The sequence below is a fragment of the Pygocentrus nattereri genome, chromosome 26, assembly GCF_015220715.1.
Source record: "Pygocentrus nattereri isolate fPygNat1 chromosome 26, fPygNat1.pri, whole genome shotgun sequence".
Taxonomy (NCBI): Eukaryota; Metazoa; Chordata; class Actinopteri; order Characiformes; family Serrasalmidae; genus Pygocentrus; species Pygocentrus nattereri.
In genome coordinates this window covers 6,291,424-6,313,971 of record NC_051236.1, presented here as the reverse complement: position 1 = coordinate 6,313,971, position 22,548 = coordinate 6,291,424, and the positions used below count along the sequence as shown (strand labels likewise).

The 22,548-nt window shown below is 40.9% G+C and overlaps 1 protein-coding gene across 14 annotated transcripts in view; it reads left to right on the top strand.

Annotated features, from left to right (window-relative positions):
- Positions 1–22,548, top strand: part of ptprt (protein tyrosine phosphatase receptor type T) — a 475,774-nt gene that overhangs the window by 250,178 nt on the left and 203,048 nt on the right. For all 14 annotated transcript variants that reach the window (XM_017723239.2, XM_017723236.2, XM_017723234.2 and 11 more), the window contains exons 10-12: positions 14,277–14,478; positions 16,944–17,046; positions 21,575–21,848. In XM_017723239.2, coding sequence (XP_017578728.1) covers positions 14,277–14,478; positions 16,944–17,046; positions 21,575–21,848 — 579 coding nt within the window. The remainder of the gene's footprint in view (positions 1–14,276; positions 14,479–16,943; positions 17,047–21,574; positions 21,849–22,548) is intronic.

Sequence of the window (22,548 nt, the reverse complement as noted above, 5' to 3'; positions counted from 1 at the left end):
CTAACCAATCAGCTCTCAGTAGCAGTAACACTAACCAATCAGCGCTCAGTAGCAGTAATTTTACTTTCTAAAATTAAAGAAAAGTTCTGGACAAATGCTTTGAAAATGGTTAAACTTGAAACTATACATATAAACTATATATATATATTTAGTACTGTGCGAAGGTTTTTGGCATCTAAGCAAATAAAAAAAAAGTACCTCAGCAGAAATAGTCCATATCTCCTTAAGCCATGTGTTTTTTGATGAGAACTGTGACTTCTGAGCTCCATGCCACGTTTTCAGGCTCGCTCTGCTTAGGAACGTTAGATTGCCTCTCCGAGCTGCAACTTAATTTTTTATATTTTTACCTTTTGTAGATCAATAGCTGCTGTGCTTCAGAGCCTGGGCATTGTTTTAAAGTCCAGAGCACACAGAGGCTTTAGAGTATAAAGATCTGACCACAAAACTAAACACTTACAGCAGCCGTTACCCATCGAGACATGTTGGAACCTTTGCTGGCCAAATGTGACCTCCTGCTAACCACGTATTGATCTCTTCAGTGCCATTACCTCACTGCTTCTTCACAAATAAGAGACCCAGAACACACAAGGTGTCATGTAGAGTGCTGGGGGGTGGTGGTGGTGGAGGTGGGGGGCTCTGGAAACACAAAGGAACCTTTGCGTCTGCCTTCCTGAGGCGAGGCATTGTGCCTGGCTTTTGTTCCCAGGTACCGTGTAGTTAGTCATGTGTGCCATCTCCGCGATAAGAGCATGGGCTGAATTTACCAAATGTACTGCAGGAACACAATGCAGTCGCGTTTGGTGAGATAATTGCTGTAATAGCCTTCATTGATTTTAATTAGAAGCGTCCAATAGAATTATCGCAGGGATCTGAGGAGCCGGACGCTTCTCTTCTCTTTGCTTTTAGTGCTGCAGGCAAATTAGACCTGAGACAATGCTTTTAGAGAATGGAGGGAAAGATGAAGGGATGGATGGAGGGATTGATGTGGGGGTAGGAGGGCGGAGGGAACAGTGGTGGTGAAGTGGTCAAATCATTTTTTCCTTTTCCGCAGATCAGCCGAGGCCTGTTTGGTGTCTGAAGGTTGAGTAATGGAAGCTTATATCCCATCAATTAACATCAAGCTGTAATCATCACGCAGTCTTCCTGCTGTGTGGGTCTCTAATAGACTTCGTGATGTGGTCTCTAACACTGTCACCTAATCACGGACTAAAGTACGTTAGCACAGCTACACACAGCAGCAGAAAGCTACTTTTATCGCATGTTTCTAGATAACAGTGGGTCTGCGACCACACAATCAGGCCTGTTAGTGATGTGAACTCCCACTATTCATAAAGACTCAGCCAGAGACCGCCTCAGCCAGAGACCGCCTCAGCCAGAGACCGCCTCAGCCAGAGACCGCCTCAGTCAGAGACCGCCTCAGCCAGAGACCGCCTCAGTCAGAGACCGCCTCAGTCAGAGACCGCCTCTACCAGTGCAGTTTCTAAAGCTTTACCATCCAGTGTTCAAACAGAGATCTGCACTTTGACTTTTCCGGCTTTCTTGATGACAGAAACGAGGCCAAATACTAACACATTTCCTATCCTGTTCTCGAAACAAGACCGAACGCATCCAGTGTTCAAACAGAGATCCTCTTAGCTTCTATTTGGTATTTAGCTTATTAAACTGTAAACACTGTTTGACCAGAGGAGGACGGGTCTCCCCTTCTGAGTCTTGGTTCCTCCCAAGCTTTCTTCCTCCAGTCTGAGGGAGTTTCTCCTTGCCACCATCGCCTCTGGCTTGCTCATTGGGGGATCTATGTTATAACTGTATGATTTCAAACTTCTGTAAAGCTGCTTTGTGACAATATGGTTGTAAAAAGCACAAATAAACTTGAATGGAATTGAATTGAATTAAACTGGTTTGAGGCATGTGAGGGATGACGTAGGCATGCAGTTAGCACCATGCTGATTGGTCAGGTTTCCATTATTCTTGGCTACATTAGCCTGGTTGCTAAAACTAAAGAAGCAAACTTCAGACACCAAACAAGTCTTGGCTGATCATATATATATATATATAATCATTTGAACATTTTCAGGTATTAAAAATCAAATTTCTGAAAATACTGAATTTTTTCAGTCGTGAAAATCTAACAGCTGAAGACATCTAAATATTTGCCGTCATAAAGATCGAATGATTGAAAATATAGGAACACTGCCAGTTACAAAAATCAAATGTGAGTGAAAATATCTAAACATTTTAAACTGTAAAAATCAGATATATTAGAAAATATTTAAAAATTTCAATTGGAAAGATCAAATATATTTAAAGAAATATTGGAACCTTTTTTAATTGTTAAAATCAAATATATTTGAAAATATACAAACATTTTCAGTGTAAAAAAATGAAACAGGTTTGAAAATGTTGGTTGTAAGAATCAAGCATGTTTAAAATATTGAGAGACCGGTCTGGAGCTAAAGTAGCTCACTGAGCAAAACTCTAATATATGATCTGCTTGCATGAAGAAGGAATGTAAGTGAAAAAACAGGAGTTCCTAAAACTGCAATTCATAAACTGATTAAAAGCTCCAGAGAAAATGAGGCTCCTAACAACCACCTGGAAGGGCTGGTCGACCCCAAACCTGCCCCCATCAGATAAACAGCACTGAAAGCTTTGATCTCTGAGAGAGGAGAACATCAAGCTGCTTCAGATCTGAAAACATCCACAGGTGTTTCTGTCCATCCTTCCACTGTGAGAAGACCACTCAGCGATGTGGCTCTGAAAGGACGTGTAGCTGATCAAGAAGAACCTCAGTGAGAAAAGGAGACGGACACATCAAACAAAGAAGCTGAATGAGGGACTGACCCCCCCAGAGTCCAGACCTCAGCACCACTGAATGGGTTTGATCACTTCAGAAAATCATCAACCAGCTTCTGAGACTGAGCTTTGGGGGCGGGTCTGCAGATCTGAGTAAATAAAAGTCCCACCACCGGATCTCTAGTGCAGTCAGTCACTTCCTACTGATCTCCCGACTGGGAAAGGAGCAAATCCGTGTTAAAATGGTCCTGAAGCTGTGAAGTACAGTGAGAGATTTCCTACACATTGTGGTTTGGAATGTTTGTTTCCAGCAAGATGTGCTTGGCTGAAGCCCCCCAGGCTTAATGGCAGCTAATCTAATGCTCTTATTGACTGTAATGAGGGGAACGAAGGGGGTCATTGACACGGGGCAGTGACCCTGTTGTCTCACAGCTAATTGGGGAATCAAACGCAGGGTGGTCCATCGATCCCGGCTTTTCCGAGAGCACCTCGCTTGCGAACTAAATGTGCCACACATACCAAATGCGCAGCGTGTGGAGCCTGGGATCAGTGTCTGAGCACGGCTGCGATGCGTCCTGCATGAGAATCCGCTCTTTTGATCAACTTTTTTCAAACTCTTTCTCTCTCTCTCTTTACAAAACAGCCTCCCACTATCGAGTCATTGAGGCTTTTCAGAAATTAATTGCCTCGCTGACATAATGAAGGGGAGAATCTGAAAGACACGCAGGGGGGAGGAAGGATAGGAAGGCAGAACGAAAGGCAGGACTCGTCTGTCTGTGCCAGTCGCCCCACATTAATCAAGAGGCAGGGCTTTACATGTTGCAGAAAGGAGGCCTCTCGCCTTCGCCCTCGTTCTTTGTCTGTTTCTCTGCAAATAAGAAAATAGCGACTAAGTAGAATCGCTGCTCGTTCCGTCCTTGATCTTTGTTTGGTTTAATTTGTGTTGATGACGATAGCAATTGCTCCTGCCACCTCACCGTCGCTGGAGACCCGCCTGCTTTGTGGCGAGTCAAAACATGCTCTTTGTTTACTCAGAGCGCCCCGTCTCCACGCCTTGCTGCGCTTTTCAAGACTTGACACCCCTCTGAAGGTAAACGGGCGTTATTAAGAAAGGCAATTAAGATAAATAAAAAAGACGCCACTTAACCAGTTTTGCGTCTGCGCCCTATAGAGGCTGACACAGCGTCTCAGAACCACAGTCGCTGCTGTAGACGGCGGGGGAACAATACCTGCCGACAGGTGTATTTCTACCTGATTGATGTGCATGGATGACGTGGGCAGCGGTTGCTTTAATAAGCAGAAGCTGCCCTTGCAGCAGTTAGACGACTGAAGGACGTGACCTAATGAGATGCTTCATTTATTTAACTTCATTTAATTCTATAGCACATTCTATAATAAAAGTGCAGCTCAAAGTGCTTCCCAGGATTTCATGGAAATCAAAAAGGTAAAAAGAAAAGATCTCATTTATTTAGAAAGAAAACATTCAATTAATGTTGGTCTGTTGATATTTCAGATTTTGGGGAATGCTAGATGTTCTAGATATTAACCAGGAAAAGTCTGTAACACTCGGTGGTATTTTATGTACCATAATGTTGAAGATGCCCAACGGCTTAAAGGGGCCTAATTTCTAAAACATGCTTGATTTTAAGATCTCAGTATTTAGGCAGAAGCCTCAGTTAAGAAAACGTGGATATGCTGGTCTTTCTGGCCCAAACCAGAGGCCTGAACCTCAATTTATAGAAATTAATGTGTATAATATAGTATTAAGGTGTAGTACTGATCACAACTGAATATTTTCCCCAAATTATTCAGCCTCATTAAAGGAGTCATAGAATGAAAATTACTGATATTATAGTGTTTATTATACTGTAAATTCTGGACTGAAATGAGCTCTACACTGTTACAGTGTACAGCTCTTCCCATCAGTTTCAGAGCTCAGCAATACTTTTTTAATCCCACAAATGGGGAAATTCCACCTCCGCATTTAACCCATCTGTGAAGTGAAACACCACATACACACTAGTGGACACACACACACACACACACACACACACGGGGGCAGTGAGCACACTTGCCCAGAGTGGTGGGCAGCCCTATCCACAGCACCCGGGGAGCAGTTGGGGGTTAGGTGTCTAGCTCAAGGACACCTCAGGCATGGACTGTCAGCTCTGGGCTGTCAAACCGGCAACCTTCCGGTTACAGGACAAGTTCCCTAACCTCCAGCCCACGACTGCCCTAAGATTGCTCTCTGATGTGTGCTGAAGTATTAGGAAAGTTTTGAGACCCTAATGAAGACAAACAGCCCACTGGGGCCTGACAGAGGAGAGGAAAGCCCATCCCTCCCTGTTTTTCCTGCTGTCGTTGATAAGCGAGGGCAGGCACTCAAGCTGAGAGGACAGCTGACCCGTTAAGAGTGCTCTGCCACTTCGCTTGCCGCTCTAATGTTTTTATTTACTGTTTATCAGGAACGTGTCCATGGTTAAGCACATCCTGAATCCAACTAACTGGAGTATTATGATTATGAAGTGAGGTGTTTTCCGCCTTTTAAAAATGCCACAGTAAAAATTGGACTTCAGTCGCCTCTGAAAGTGCAAGAAAAGTCTCTCAAATCACTCTCGAGGTGCGCCTCATCAAATCACTCTCAATCGCCGCGTCTCATCTCTTTCTCGGCCTGCTTGTTTACAGACTCTGAATCTCCAGAGAGGGCCACTCCGGAAAAGAGGCTTGGCTTATATTCCTCTTCCAGCTTTCCAGATTTGCATTTGAAGGGAGGATGTAATGGGTGTCGATAGCAGATGTCTTCGATTTCAGTGCTGGAGAGAAGCACATTGCACCGGGAGCTCTTTTAAAATTTTTGGGGTTGAAAGTCCATATGGGACGGTGCCTGGATGCGTCTCATCGCTTTGTGACTAGTCTACTGGGGTTATGGGAGATTGCTGGTTGCCAGATCCTTGAATCGTTCATTTGGATGCAAATGCCGTGTGGTGTTTGTGTGACTGGAGGCTCTTTTGTGAAAGGATGCTGTCTTCTCACTTTCTCAAGTCTCTAACTCACTCAACTTGCCAGCTACTCTCTCTCTCTCTATCTCTCTGCTCCCCCTCCTTCTTTCTCTGTTCAGCTCCCTCTTTGTCTCCCAGCGGACAGGCAGCTATTTAAACATTGATTATTGCTCCAAATTCAGTCGGTGCCTTAAAAACTGGGTAGTCCACTTATTGTCGACTGGGCCTCAGCGTGAAGTCAGTATGAGGAGTTTGTTCATCACTCGAATTTCAGGTCAAGTTTTGCAGAATTGAGGTGCAACTCGTTTAACATGGTGCGCTTGCACACTGCATATCGCTGCTATTGGAACAAAACCTTGTATCTCCAAAATGGTCACTTTACAGGAGAAGGAAAAAACATGCATTACTTTCAATGTAAGTCAATGGAACCAGAATTATTTCCAAGTCAATTTTGGCCATTTATTTTGGTCCATCCTTCATGAAATTTACAAACAATATATAGGACAACACACATTTTCAAATTAGGTCAAAAACTGAAAATCAACAAAGATGGAGATATGAGGTTTTGTTCCGACAATAGCGATATTGATTTATTGTCTACCACTTTAAAGTGAACTTACCACCGCTCCGGGCAAGTGTGCTCACTGCACCCTAGTGTGTGTGTGTTCACTAGTGTGTATGTGGAGTTTCACTGCACAGATGGGTTAAGTGTGGAGGTGAAATTTCCCTGTTTGGGGTCTAATAAGAGTTTGATTACATATGATATAATATTTGATTTATATATGATTTTATATTTGATGACACAGTGACCTTTAAGGGGAATTCCACTGATTTTTTAAAATTCTGACATAATTAAATGGTCAACATGCAAAACATAAGGTCATTCTGAGCGGTTTGGTGTGAAACTAGATGAACAGAACTGCTCACAGTGGTGGTGATAGGAACCAGACGTCCCCCTCTAAAAGCTCCTCACAGAAAGTTCCTACATGGAATGGTTCTGAATTCACTGCCTGATGACTGAGACGCTGTTTTATGACGCTGTTTAGAGAACTTCAACTCCATTCATGGTGGAGGGAGACATGATACATAGGGGGTTATAAGACAATTGTAATAATACCCAAAGAAAATGTATTATTTCAGATTTTCCTTCATCAACGTTCCACATGAACAGAACACTCCTGTAGGTTCTCTGGTGGTTCTGGATGGTAAATAAAATGTCTATATCTGTGTTGTAGTCATGACGACACCTGGTTCCTATCACCACCACTGTTAAGACGTCTGATTTTCATAAGAAATGTGGAAATTTCTAGGTGGTTGTTGTTCAGGTTGCTGGCTTCAAACCACAAATTCAGGCCCAAACAGCTCTTAAAGCTCTATGTCTCCTGTATTCATAGAGTCATACAGTCTTTATCTCACTCATATGCTCACTGTTGAATAACTCTGAAACCTCTTCACACTGCACACTGAAAGGGAAATTGACTCTTTTCAAAGCGATTCTGCTCAATTAAGCTCGAGACCTACTTTTTTGTTCAGTTGTGCATCGGGCCGCTGTTTAGCTGGCTGCCGCGTGGCTTTGCTCGCCTCGGGCCAACTCTGTCTTGCTCGTATGACACCCAGCACTGACCCCAGACCAGAGAAAGAGAGAGAAATGACTTCATTCTTACCTCGGCGTTCTGCTCTTTCATTCCAGCGGCACTATAGACCCTTTCTATTTTCTCTCAGGATAATGGGAGTTAAGTGGAGGCTTATGGGAGAGTATCGATTGGCCCGATGACCTTTTGGTCACTATGGTCTTTTCATTCGGTATGATTGGACGTGTTAATAAGCGTTGCAGCAGTATAGGCGGGACGGAGTTCAGATGCAGCTCTGTTCAATCATATTTGTTTAATGCTTTCCACAATAGTTATATCACACAGCCCCTGTCAGAAGACCAGGAGGTCATTGGTCCATCAGGTGAGGCGGACAGCGTGTACAAGTAGGGGTCGTGATGTCATTCGGTTTAGTGCAGCAGGCCTTTCATGGTTGATTTAAACTTAGTCCTCTGAAGCACTCACCCCAACTGAGGTGTGGAGTTTACACTGGTTAATCGAGCTGCGGTGATGGGCCTGTAAATACTGTTAAAAACATTCATCCTCGACTTTTTTAAGAGCTTCAGTATCATAGCGCCATGGAGACATTTCGGATCTGGTGGCTTGCGCACAATTGGCCTGCACACAGTCATCTATTATATATAAGTATTTGAGGATTTGGAGACCTCTCTGGTGGAAATGTGTAATTGCATACAATGTGCGAAAGAATGTTTGGTAATGTGGGTTGTTCTTTAGAGCCTCCACCAAGCAGAGGAACCTAATACATAAAAACAGAAACACCATATCAGGAAAAAGAGTTGAGCTCAGTCACTCAATGAGTGTGTTACATGCACTTAATAATGCCATCATGATTGAATCTCTGCATTTGTCTAATTATTAAAGTGCTCATCTAAACAGCACACTCTGATTTCTTTCGTTTCGCTCAGTCTGCACTTTGAAGAGGAATCCACCAATTGTTGGAAACGTCCAAGTAATTAAGCCCTTGAAATGTAAACAAAGTCATGGTTGTCATGATGTCAAGCTGTAACAATACAAGAACCCATTTGGGTGCTATATAGACCCATTTTCGAAAAAAGGCCCTATATTGAACCATTTATAGTACATTTTCCATCAATATAAAGAATCATTTCATGATGCAAAGAACCCTTTAATCATGCAAACGGTTCTTTGACTTTTCATGGTTCTATATAGCTATAGGGGTACCTTCTGTTCTTCTTAATAATATGATCAGGCTTAAAACGTCATCAATACTGAGATCTGATATGGCATCACATTATGAGTAAAAATCTTATTACACTATTAGGACATTGTATTACATCAAGGCATCACAGTGTTTCACCGGTAAATCACAATCTGCACTACTGATGTGAAGTTATAGAGGGAAATATAGACGACCTCAAATCAGTTTCAACCAGAGCAGCAGCGTAAACATCAGCTCTGGTCGATCAACAACTAATATTTAAGACATATCGTTAAAAAGATGCTCATTCAAGGGTTCTTTAGTAAAGAAAATGGTTCTGTATAGCACCAAAAATAGTTCTTCCACTATCACAACCTTGTTCACCAATTGATATTTAAGATATGTAAAATAAATCCCAAAGCTCTTCTCATTTTAGGCCATTATAAGCCTTTTCAGGCCTTTTTCAGCTTTACTTTAGCTCTAATGGTAGAAGGAAAAAATACTGCTGATGTATGTCATCCATTTTTTGAAGGCACTTCAAAAATATCATCTTCAAATCATTTTTATTCTTAGTCGAGGGGCTGTGTTTGCCGCTGCCTGTTTCTCTGTTGATATACTCCGTCCATAGCGGTATCGTATTGAAAGGACCTCGTAAAACGGACGTTCTTTATTGCCCAATGAAAGAGAAAGCGGAGGGCTGGAGAAAAGGGTTGTGGATAATATGTAGACCCGGCTAGGTTGTGATAATTCAGCTGCGAGGTGATGAATAGATGGAGGTGTTGGTTAAAGGCATGGAGGAGAAACACTGCTGTAAAGTGTTTTTGATTCTTCAGATGAAGCGTTTGTTATAAACTCCTGCAGCAACACTGGAGAGTTCATCTGAGATTCACTCTTTACGTTAATCCAGAGGTGAATGATTTTTGAACTACAAGCAAAAAAAGTCTAGATCACATTATTGCACTCTACGAAAGTTGGTATGACTCAAGAGTTTGACTGGTAACTAAAAACCCAATCGAAATTGGAACTAAGATTTATTTTGTTCATCTCTTCTTAAACTCTCCTCTAAAGGTTCTTCATAGAACACGATCCTCATATGTTTCATATCTCCGTTATCCGCTCCGTTACCTTCATCACTACTTTCCAAACCCGCTGCAGCAGCTTCAGCAGCTGTAAACTCTCTGACGCCGTTTCACACGAGTCTCCGATGTGGACTGAATGAACAATGAAGGGTTTCCGGCGTGACGGTCAGTGCTTAGTGATCTCCCGAGTGTCCGTCGGTCAGTTTCACACAGAATGTAAACGGACACGTGAATCCAGCAGCTCCACATGGTGAGAGGCAGATGATGTGTATCTCAGCCCCTCTTCACACGCTTATAACTCCGGATGTGAGTCTTGTATGATCTCGTGATGAATGGAAAAGGCAGCTCTACAGATTCAGGAAGGGTTTGAACTGGATTTCTGAGCTGGATCATCACAAAGATACACAGAGATATAGAGACAGAGGACTTGACAGAGAGGTCAGTTTGAGTTTGTGGACCCCAGAGGGTTAAGCAGGAGAAATACCAGATTTTTTGTCCTGATCTTCTAAAGTTCTGCATTTTTCTGATCTGAAGATTCATTTTAAATGTGCTAGTCATTTACATTTATGGCATTTTGCTGACACTCTTATCCAGAGCAACTTACAATTTGATAATTTTTACACAGGTGGGCCAAGGTGGTGTTAGGAGTCTTGCCCAAGGACTCTTATTGGTATGGTGTAGGGTGTTTGCCCTGGTGGGGGATTGAACCACAGTCTACAGCATAGAAGGCAGAGGTGTTGACCACTACACTAACCAACCACCGGTTCTGATTTGCCTCATGAGAAACAGTGATCGAGTGTGAGATCAGCAGTGTGGGTTCGACAGTGAGTGAGTGTCTCTCCACAGACTGAATACCTGAGTGTGTGCTGCATGTTAAATGCGCGTTAACATCCACATCCTGCTCTAGAATATCTCAGCTGTCATAACTGCCACTGTAAATGCAGTAAAGAGTCTATTATGGCGATGCTAAAAATATAGTATGGCTTTTCAGCATGTTAAGATCTGCCTTTAAAGCAGCTATACACTGAATTTAATATTTCTGCATAATTCAAACTGTAATCAAAGTCATTCAGAGTGATTTGGTGTGAAATACTCAGTCAGAACTGTTCACCATGGTGGTGATATGAACCAGGTATCTGTAGCGTTCAGTACCTCTAAAATCTGCCCCTCACAGAAAGTTATTACACAAAATCATTACATTTTCTCATGCCTGAGGAAGTATTGTGGCCGAAAATGTATAATTTATTAATCCGTGATACCCAAGCACCGTTTTAGGAAGCCACTAACCACAGAAAGTGCAATATTTTTACACATTTGACTTAAGGGTTGGTTGTACAGCTATTATATATATATATATATATATATATATATATATATATATATATATATATATATATATGTAAAGTAAATGAATTAAATATTTTAATATTTAAATTTTATTAATTTACTTTACATAGGCTTGACATGGGACATAGTTCCAAACTTGGAACTGTTATATGTCATTATTAATTAGGCCACTGTGGAAATAATGCTAAAATAGTGAAAATTTAGGTTGTTGTTTGCTTCTTTTTGCAACATTCTTAAAAATGCCTCATGCATGTGTTGTATTTTTATCCCTATCTTATTTTCCTGTTAGAAATAAACAGAAAATATCACATCTTAATATTTATTTGGAAGATTCTTAAATTTACTCCAAACCACTGAGCAATAATGTCACTAGGAAGCAGACTGTTAGTGTTCAAATCTGGCATGCTGTGAAATTCAGAATATTGAATTTTAGCCCACAGATGATGCTGTTATACACTTCAGAGTGGGTTGTTGGGGTAGGTAGGTTTTAGTGACATTTAGTGACATGACTATCAGGCATGAATAGAGGGCTTTGAACAATTATTGCACTTTTGCAAGAGAAAATCTGAGAGGGTTAAACCTGCCATCATTTTCACCGCTGGTTTATTATCAGGCATTCAGTTTTTCCTTCTCTTCTTGGCTTGCTGGAACCCCTGTGTAGCCTTGTGGTTGTTACTGGCCTTCCATGCTCTTGATTTCAGTCTTATTTGAGTAATCAACAGCAGTTTGTATGACTGAACGGTACGCAGTGAACCTCAACAACCACCACCTATGGTGTTCCACAAGGATGAGTATTGGGGCCACTTTTATGTCATGTTTGTATGCTCCCTCTTGGTTCTATTATCTGACAGCATGGCTTGAGCTATTGTTTATATGCATACAACACTACATCTACATCTGCACATCTGCCTTATAATCCAGGTACTTGTAAATGACAGTTTTGCAGGATATTAAATCATGAATGTAGGGTAGTTTCCTTAACTTAAATTCTTAATAATTCCTCAGTCTGTTTTTGGATTTGTGAACACAATTATTTTTATTCAATATTTGTCACTAAATTCAGTTAAACAGGACTAATTGTGCTGCCCTTAAAATGAAACATGCAGTTGGTCAGTTTCTACAAGCACTGACGATAAACATGATATGTTCATAAAAGCACATTGTATTGCATTGTGACATAATTTATCACAATAATGATGTATATGGTCATTTTGCCCAGCACTAATATGTTTGTTACTTGTTCTTAACGGTTGTTAGGGCTGGAGATGAAATAAACGAGGGGTGGGCTCTGACTTTTGGGCAGTACAGTGTGTGTACTCTGGGGTGAAATTCCATCTGAAAGCCTGGTTTTCGTTTTCCAGACTGTTTTGTTGCCCGTGGTCAGCAGTAAGTCATGGCTGGACTGTGTGTGTCACCCGCTATGCATGAAAGGATTTTAGGCAGCAGCGCTGTCGGGCACCCAGCTGTCAATTTATTTGATTTGAATCCTTAAATGGAGTTGTGAACTGTGAAACATCCAGGCTAAAATGTTTTGATTGCCCTCAAACCCTGTACTTATCAATTTACACAAACATCAATCTCCACACAGACATGAACTGACTGACTGTGTGTGCGTCAGTGAGGGAAGCGTCCATCGATGTAGCCCTGACTGTCATTTTTAACGTTTTTCTTTGGGGGAAATTCCACCAATGTTGCAGAATTCTGCAGAATTCACTGATTCAGTGGTGTGATGTGAAATGGTTCATTGTAATAGGCAGACATACAGACAGACAGAAAGATCGACAGACAGATACACAGACAGGTACACATATGGATAGATAAATAGACAGAGAGGCAGACACAGACAGGCAGACAGATAAATAGGTAGATAGATAGACAGACAGAGAGACAGACACACAGACAGGCACATAGATAGATAGACAGAGAGAGAGACAGACAGCCTGGCAGACAGACAGACAGACATACAAACACATAGGCAGGCAGGTAGACAGACAGACAGACAGACAGACAGACAGACAGACAGATAGATAGATAGATAGATAGATAGATAGATAGATAGATAGATAGATAGATAGATAGATAGATAGACAGGCAGGCAGACATACAGAGAGACAAACAGATAAATAGATAAATAGACAGACAGAGAGGCAGATAGACAGACAGACAGATAGATAGATAAATAGACAGACAGAAGACAGATAGACAGACAGGTAGACAAACAGAAAGACAGGCAGGCAGACATACAGAGAGACAGACAGAAAGATATACCGATAGACAGACAGGCAGAGGCAGACAGACAGACAGACAGATAGATAGATAGATAGATAGATAGATAGATAGATAGATAGATAGATAGATAGATAGATAGATAGATAAATAAATAGACAGACAAAAGACAGATAGACAGACAGAAAGACAGGCAGGCAGACATACAGAGAGATAGACAGATAGATATATAGATAGATAGACAGACAGGCAGAGGCAGGCAGACAGACAGACAGACAGACAGACAGACAGACAGGTAGATAGATAGATAGATAGATAGATAGATAGATAGATAGATAGATAGATAGATAGATAGATAGATAGATAGATAGATAGATAAATAAATAGACAGACAAAAGACAGATAGACAGACAGAAAGACAGGCAGGCAGACATACAGAGAGATAGACAGATAGATATATAGATAGATAGACAGACAGGCAGAGGCAGGCAGACAGACAGACAGACAGACAGACAGACAGACAGACAGATAGATAGATAGATAGATAGATAGATAGATAGACAGACAGACAGACAGATAGATAGATAAATAGACAGACAGAAGACAGATAGACAGACAGGTAGACAAACAGAAAGACAGGCAGGCAGACATACAGAGAGACAGACAGATAGATATACCGATAGACAGACAGGCAGAGGCAGACAGACAGACAGACAGACAGATAGATAGATAAATAAATAGGCAGACAGAAGACAGATAGACAGACAGGTAGACAGACAGAAAGACAGGCAGGCAGACATACAGAGAGATAGACAGATAGATATATAGATAGATAGACAGACAGGCAGAGGCAGGCAGACAGACAGACAGACAGACAGACAGACAGAGAGACAGACAGACAGACAGATAGACAGACAGACAGTCAGACAGACAGACAGGCAGACAGATAGATAGACAGACAGACAGGCAGGCAGACAGACAGCAAAAATATGCTAACAGACAGTCTGTACTAATGTGTGCTCTGTTATTATTAACACTGTTGATTTGATTGTTTTTCCTCCAGATCACCTATAAGGCCCTCAGCTCTCTGGACCCCAGCGCTGACCTGAGCACTCAGCATGGCCGAGTCTTCAAGCTCCAGAACGAAACTCACCATCTGTTTGTGGGACTTTACCCTGGCACCACCTACTACTTCACCCTGAAGGCCAGCACCAGCAAGGGCTTCGGACCACCCGTCACCACCCGCATCGCCACAAAGATCGCAGGTAAGACGGGCGTCCTGCTTCAGGGGCTCTGTGCTTACAGGGCAACTCGCTCAGCGTGGCTCCATTCAGCCTTCCATTCATCTTTTAAACTATACAGCTTCTCCTCCACAGGAGGAACTTTATTCTGTACTTTCCTCATTTATCCAGGGCTCTTATTGACAATGAGGTTCTATATGTCTGTGAACCATGAAACCATGATGGCGGTTGTTTACAGCAGCTTCTGCAGATAATTAAACTCTCTGAATCACAGTGTGGATATTACATATTAGATATTTACACTTAAATCTGCTGCTGCTTTTCCGTTCTGCATTCCTCCTCGTTGAATTATTAAATTAATATTGACATTAAGGTGAGTGTAAATTGAATGGTTGGCAGAGAACAGCACACTGTAAACAAAAGTTTCTGTCACCCGCGGCGTCAACAGACCATCAGATCAATTTCAGAATGACGTGGCATTTCAGGAGCGGGAAAAACACCGTTTATTAAATCTGCATTGTTCATTGAATCTTACTAGAGAAAGAGAAAGAGAGAGAGAGAGAGAGAGAGAGAGAGAGAGAGACAAGGAGAGGGAGATAGAGAGAGGTAGTGAGAGAGACTGAGAGAGAGAGAGACTGAGAGAGAGACTGAGAGAGAGAGAGATTGAACATAATTCCTTTCAAATCAATGTTTCATCACATTTACTGTAAAATCATTATAATAATAATCAGTGAGATATATTACAGATTGTTGTATTTAGTATTTGATATTCAGCCTGATTAGTGATTTTTTATTATTGTTATATAACTGCATAATGTCCAACTAAATGGAGGTTCAAGGTGAATTAAGTGGTGCATCACACTTAAAATTGATTCTGTGATCATTCTTGTCATACAAGGCAATAACAAACGATGTAAAATAATTACATAAAAATGTATTGGTAAGTTATTTTTTATATTATATTATGTTATATTACTTTTATTAATTCATTATTATTACTGTTTTGTATTTCCTCGTATTTACAATATTTACAGTCTAGTTGAGATTTTGTTATTTTCTTTTATAATTATTACCGGAAATGAAGCAATAAGCAAATGTATTGTGTTAATAAATCAAAACGTGGCACATTTGTACTAATAATATCTCAAACTTGCTTTGCCTTAGATTTGTATATGTGTTAGTTCTGTCTGTCGGCACTGAATGAAATATTACTGGCCCGTTTGGGCCCCGAATGACCAGCACATCACAGCATTGTGCACTAGTGTGTTATATATGAAGGGCTTCACTGTAAATATGTGTACATACATGTGGTTCTGGGATCATTTCCAAATATTTGAAATGGTTGTGAAGGTGAATGAGATGATACCAAAACTTGATTGTACGGTCGTTCTTGTTATAAAGGGTCAAGCAGAGTGAGCAGATCAGCTTATAGTCTTATAAAAATGCTTACTTTGTATATTTTTATGATAATTTTCATTATTTACAACATTCAGATTTAGAAAACGTTTCATATTGTATTTGTGCTGGTTAAGGTTTGACCGTCTTGTATATTATTATGCAGTGGTTAAATTTGCGTAAGTCATTTGCATATGATTCATATGTGAGTTAACTGTACTTGTATATAGATTGAATTTAAGTGATATACATATTATTTACACATTTGAGCCCTTGGATTGTCAGCAGCTGTTGGTAAATTATTATTATGATAATAATTTTGATTTGAGTTAAAAATCCACAAAAAAATGTAGATACAAGGTTTAGGTCCATCCATCTTCTAAGCCGCTTCTCCCTCAGGGTCGGGGGGTGGGGGCGCTGGAGCCTATCCCAGCGGTCATCGGGCAGAAGGCAGGATACACCCTGGACAGGTCACTAGTCCATCGCAGGGGCACCCAGGGGCAATTTAGCACATCCAATTGAACCTGGAGGAAACCTACGCAGACACAGGGAGAACATGCTAACTCCACACAGAGAAGACCCCGGTCATCTGGCCGGGGAATCGAACCCAGGCCCTCCTCGCTGTGAGGCGACAGCGCTACCCATCATGCCACCGTGCCACCCCCTAAAGTGGGGTTTGAACCAACAATCTTTCGGTTGTAGACCAATCAGCTAGACCAGCAAGCTGCAGGGCTTATGGTTTAGTTCCAACCAATTAAATAATACCAATAAATAATACCTAATAATGTAACAGTAAATATGGTTATATCCATTTTAGTGCTGTGTACTAAAGTGTGTAGCACTATTAAAGCTCAAGATGGATTGGATGCCAAAATTGATTTTACCTTCATTTCTGTAAAAATAGGAAAAATGTTTATTATTATTATTATTATAGGAAATGTTTCATATTGTATTTCCAGTAAAGGTGTGATTTGGCTATTTATAATCTGTTAATAACTCAGTAAGGAGCAAATTTGCATGGCTAATCGCTCAAAATTCCTCTGTGACATTTGCATAAGATAATTGTGTAGCTTATACGTCTCTTGTGTCCGCAGCTCCGTCGATGCCTGAATACGAGACCGACTCTCCTCTCAACGAGACAGAAACCACCATCACTGTCCTGCTGAAGCCCGCCCAGTCACGGGGAGCCCCCGTCAGGTGAGCCAGCCTCTGTCCGGCCACCGTCCCCTCACAAACTGTCCACTGAGTGAATGTATATGATGTTAAAGTTTCAGAACACACCCATATGTGGAAACTAAGCTGCCCTGAATATATTGTCTTTGTGATGTCACAAAACACAGTTCATTTACATATATTCACCTGTTTAATTTGCAGCTTAGCTCCGCCCACTCATACTGAAGTTATATGGGGTGTTTTAGCCCAGACTTCTTGCTTTTTGAGGCACAGTACAGGGCAGCCAATCAGAAGAGAGACATGTATATATATATATATATATATATATATATATATATATATATATAAAGGCACTGTAACAAAACAGCCAAATGCAGAAATGTTTTAAAAATTTTAAAATGAATTATGACCTTGGTAAATGTACACAAATGTAATGAAATGAAATAAATGGATCCCAGGGGGGAAATATAATATACACAAAGTAGGAAATGGGGTTAACTTTTCACTGGATTCCCTGAGAGCAGCGTACTGTTGCATATATATATATTCCTCTAAAACGGTGACTATAAAACTATAAAAGTATAAAACTACTTTTGCTGTACTTACATTAAAAGTAAATCTTACTTTTTAATGTAAGTCAATGGAACCAGAATTTTTTCCAAGCAATTTTGAGTCGGTTCTTTTTGTCCATTCATCATGAAATTTACACACAATATAAAGAAAAGAACAACAGGCATTTTTAAATTCTGACAAAAATTGAAAACTACAAATGGGGCGTCTCCAGCCGAGGCTTCATTTTTTCAGACCCTCCAGCTCGGGTGCTCTGCACTAAAGCCAGACTAATCCTGCTCTTTAAATACGGATCCGGACCCTCAGTAATAACAAGCTGGAGAAGAAAACTCCTAAAACCATCTCTCCCCTCTGTCCACAGCCCGAGCGGAGAGACCAGCGCAGCGGTCAGAGACCTGAGCGTTAAAAGCTCTCATTCAAACACGCGTCATTTGTATGCTGAGCCTTTAAGGGGGTCCCGGTCCGTTCGGATGCGCACTGGCAGAGCAACAGAGCTCCTCTGTGTCCTCACCCTCGGCGCAGACACCACATGCAGACTTCAGACGCCGACGGCAGATAATACACAAACAAAAAAGCGTGCTTTTATTATTGGGACGAGGCCGCCGTTAATGAAAGTGACTCGGTTTTTAGGAGTGACAGTCCTAAGTACTAAAACTGGCGCTGATAGGAATGTCGGGGATGTATTTTGCTCCCAAAACAGGGGTAAAATAATAAACATGAAACATTTTCATTTTAATAACGGCTCATTTTAATACCCTGCGCAGTAATAGCTCCTTTTTTAATAATATTGGGAACCCTCTGCAAATTGGTCATAATTGCAGGGGCTGTAGATGAGTTTGGGTACAATAGGTGCCCACAACCATCAACCATACAACCTCTCTTGCTCTCTCTCTCTCTCTCTCTCTCTCTCTCTCTCTCTCTCTCTCCCTCGCTCTCGCTCTTTCTCTCTCTCTCTCTCTCCCTCGCTCTCGCTTTCTCTCTCTCTCTCTCTCCCTCGCTCTCTTTCTCTCTCCTTCTCTCTCTCTCTCTCTCTCTCGATCACTCAGCACTGAGAGCCATTAGTTTGAAATGGAGAATGGAAAAGAAGAAGTAAGAAGAGAGGAAAGCTTCTTTGGTCATAAGTAATTATCCCTTATGAAAGATGCCAAATTAGAGGCTGGAATAATTTGCCGTCATCTCTTTTTATTTTTTTTTGGGCGAAACTTACATTTCCCTAATTGCACATAATTGTGAAGTATGTCCGCAGCGCAGATAGACATAATTGCAAACAAGCACTATTAGCGATGAAAGCTCAAAAGACGTCCTTATCTATTCATGAAGTCTGAAGCACAGTCATGCCCCCCCAACAAGCCCTTTCTAAAAGCCCCAGCCGGCCGGCGTGGCCCCGCCCCATCCCCCCTTTAACCCAACTGCCGCAGTAGACATTTCCCTCTACTGGCTTCGTAAAGCATCGTCTACCAAATTGAGCTTCCTCGACGATGCCGAGGTGGCTCTTGTGCTCCTTTAAGGACCCTGAGAGGGAGTTTAGCTGCTCTCGGCGACCCTCGAGACGTCAAACAGCAGACTGAAAGGAGCTTAAAGGGGAATTCCACCAATGTTTCAAAGTTCAGTCATTTTCAGTCATTCAGAGAGTTTGGTGAAAAGTGGTTCACTGTAGAGAAACGTTCTGACTCCAACCAGGCGTCGCCATGACTACAACACAAATACAGCCATTTTATTTACCATCCAGAACCACCAGAGAACCTACACGAGTCTTCTGAGTTTATATGGAATGTTGATGATGGAAAATAGTGGAAAATCTGCAGCAGACGTCTTTACAGTGGTGGTGATGGGAACCAGGCAGCACCATGACTACAACATAGATAATGACACTTTATTTACCATCCAGAACCACCAGAGAACCTACACGAGTCTTCTGAGTTCATATGGAATGTTGATGATGGAAAATAGTGGAAAATCTGGAATAATCCGTTTTCTTTGGGGACTATTTTGCCGCACAGCGCCCTGCATGTCTCCCTCCACCATGAATGGAGTTGAAGTTCTCTAAACTGTCATAAAACAGTGTCTCAGTCATCAGGCAGTGAATTCAGAACCATCTCATGTAGGAACTTTCTGTGAGGAGCTTTTAGAGGGGGACGTCTGGTTCCCATCACCACCACTGTGAAAAGTTCGGTCAGTTTCTCTAACAGAGTGTTTCACACCAAACCGCTCTGATGGACTCGGTTTCCATCTAAAACATCTAATGATGTAGAATTTTTTTAAAAATTGGAGGTTTTGAAACATCGGTGGTTCACCTTTAAAGGGCCAATTTAATAGAAGATAAGATAAAATAAGTTAAGATCATCTCTTTTTAGTCCCACAGTGGGAAAATTCTCAGTGGTACAACAGCAAAGGGAAAACAAGGCACTCAGGAAATAAAAGAAGCAAGAAGAAGAGAACGAACAAGTCAGTAATTAACTTTGCTAATTACTTAACTGGGTTTTTACTGTTTGTTTCTTGTTACTTTATAGACAAAATATATAATACTAAAAATAAAAACGATAGGAATATAAATTCTGTGCTTCACAAAACATTACAAAATAAAGAATTATAAATAAATAAAAAGCTAAGATATTTACATTGTAGGAATATTTCACCCAAATTTCACAGAGCATTGCCCATGAGGTACCGGTTTATATCACACATGGGAATGATGAGGAGTTACAATATAAACATTAATAAATAGAAAATAAAAGGAAAAGCAAAAACATCTCTACACTATAGAGATCATTTAACGATACTGCAGATAAACTATTGATTATATTGGACACAGGAAATGGCGCTGAATTCCATAGTGTATGTCTGTAGGTGTGTGAGGTCTAATGGGAGGTGGAGGAGGTTCTAGTGGGAGCGGTGCTGGTTGTATTATATTACTGGTTTTTCATCCCTATTGGAAATGAGTCGGTGTATAAACATGGTCAGAGTTTCAAAATGTATTGTTCATGTCTGAGTCCGCACACGGAACTCCAGCCGTCTGGACGTCCCGATCCAATCACGTTTTGAAGTTTTTCATTGTGAAAATAAGCGCATCTTCTACAGGAAAAACTCTTAGAAATGTCATTTTCCTGCTAATTTCAGTGCATTATTCCTATTAATGTGCTGAGTTTCACATAGTGGGGAGAAAAACACCTGATAACTTTGATTATGTTTTAACTGCTACGTTCAGCAAATAAACAGTAATTTGGTGTTGAACTGCATCTCTGCGGAGAAGCTCTGAGCTTATTTTCACTTGTAAAATCAACCAAAAATGCCATCCAAACTTTTCTATATGATTGGAAGCAGACAAATTTTGAATTTACATATATAAGCTCATAATCTAGTTAAATGCAGCCTAGAAGTTTTTCCATTTTCCATTTTGGAGATACAACTGTGAAATATATATATATATATATATATATATATATATATATATATATATACACACACACATGGCCACATGGTGAGCAGTTAGGTCCCATTGTTTTGAAGTAAATGTGGCTCAAAGTCTGAAAGTCAGTGAGGAACATTAAGAATCGTCATATTTTCTGCAGTTCAGCACTTTTTAGTGTTTTAGTGTAAAATCTGGTGATTTTCTGTGTGAACAGCTTTTCAAAGCCGTGACTGCTGGTCATGAACTGCTGAGTTTTTGAGCTCAAAATGAGCTGAAATTATCACTGAAACAGTCCCAACTGACACAATTGGTACAGTTTGGGTGGCTATGACTGATTTGGAATGTTTAATCATTAGTTTTAATAAAGTGATCATAATTAAGGTTTAGAGTCACTCAGAGTAAATTGATTGTAGTCTAAAGTCCAAGATCAGTTAAAAGTCCTAAATTTGTTTTCAGCCAATTCAGTCTAATAATTCATATATAAGATGTTATACTGTGAATATGAGTGAATGTCGGTGTTACAGTGCTCTGACTTTCAGTGTCTTTAACCACATCATCGTCTTCTTTCTCCAGCGCGTACCAAGTGGTGGTTCAGGAGGAGCGGAAGCAGAAAGTCCGGCGGGCGACTGATGTCATTGAGTGTTTCTCCGTCCCCGTGAGCTTCCGGAACGCCTCCATCCTGGACTCGGCGCATTATTTTGCGGCTGAGCTCTCCCCAGTTAGCCTGGCGGTGGTGCAGCCCTTCACCATCGGGGACAACAAGACCTATAACGGTTACTGGAACGCGCCGCTGTCTCCCGCCAAAAGCTACAGCATTTACTTCCAAGCCCTGAGCAGGGCCAACGGGGTGAGTTCTGGCAGGAAGCCGCCAATCATAACAATCCGTTCCCTCCAGCAGTTCATGACTGCTGTCCCTAAATGAAAATTCCAGTAGCATAGCAATCCAATTCAATCCAATCCAATCCAATCACAATACTTCTCTAAATGAAGTTTCAAAAGAGCTACGCTGCAAAAAATGACATCATAGCAGGTAAATACACCTTAAATGTAGCCTATACATCCATTATTTCTCATTAGGAGACTGTTATCGTATATATTCTTATTAGTATTAGTACTTGTTTTATGTCATTTTATCTAGTGAAAGTGTCTGATTTTATTGGCAGATCATTTTACTTATTTTAAGCATTGTTTCCTAAAATAAGTAAAATGATCTGCCAATAGAATAAGACACTTTCACTAGATAAAATTACTCCAAAACAAGTAAAAATGTCTAAAAATAAGTTTAACAATCTTTCAACATTCCCGCAAAGTCTCATAACAAGGAATATTCGATCTGTCGACTATATTTAAGATTTTTTCGCTCGCTTAATTATTTTTCCGCTGCGTAAATCTAAAGAAAATCTTTTTTTTCAGGTTTAGTTTTTGAAAATATGTTCAGATGCATCAGTAAAAGTGATATTTGTATAACTAAAGTGAAAATGTGACAGTTTCTGGCTCAAAATTATGCGAAATATCAAGCACCAATGGTTAAGCAGTTGTGCTTGGTC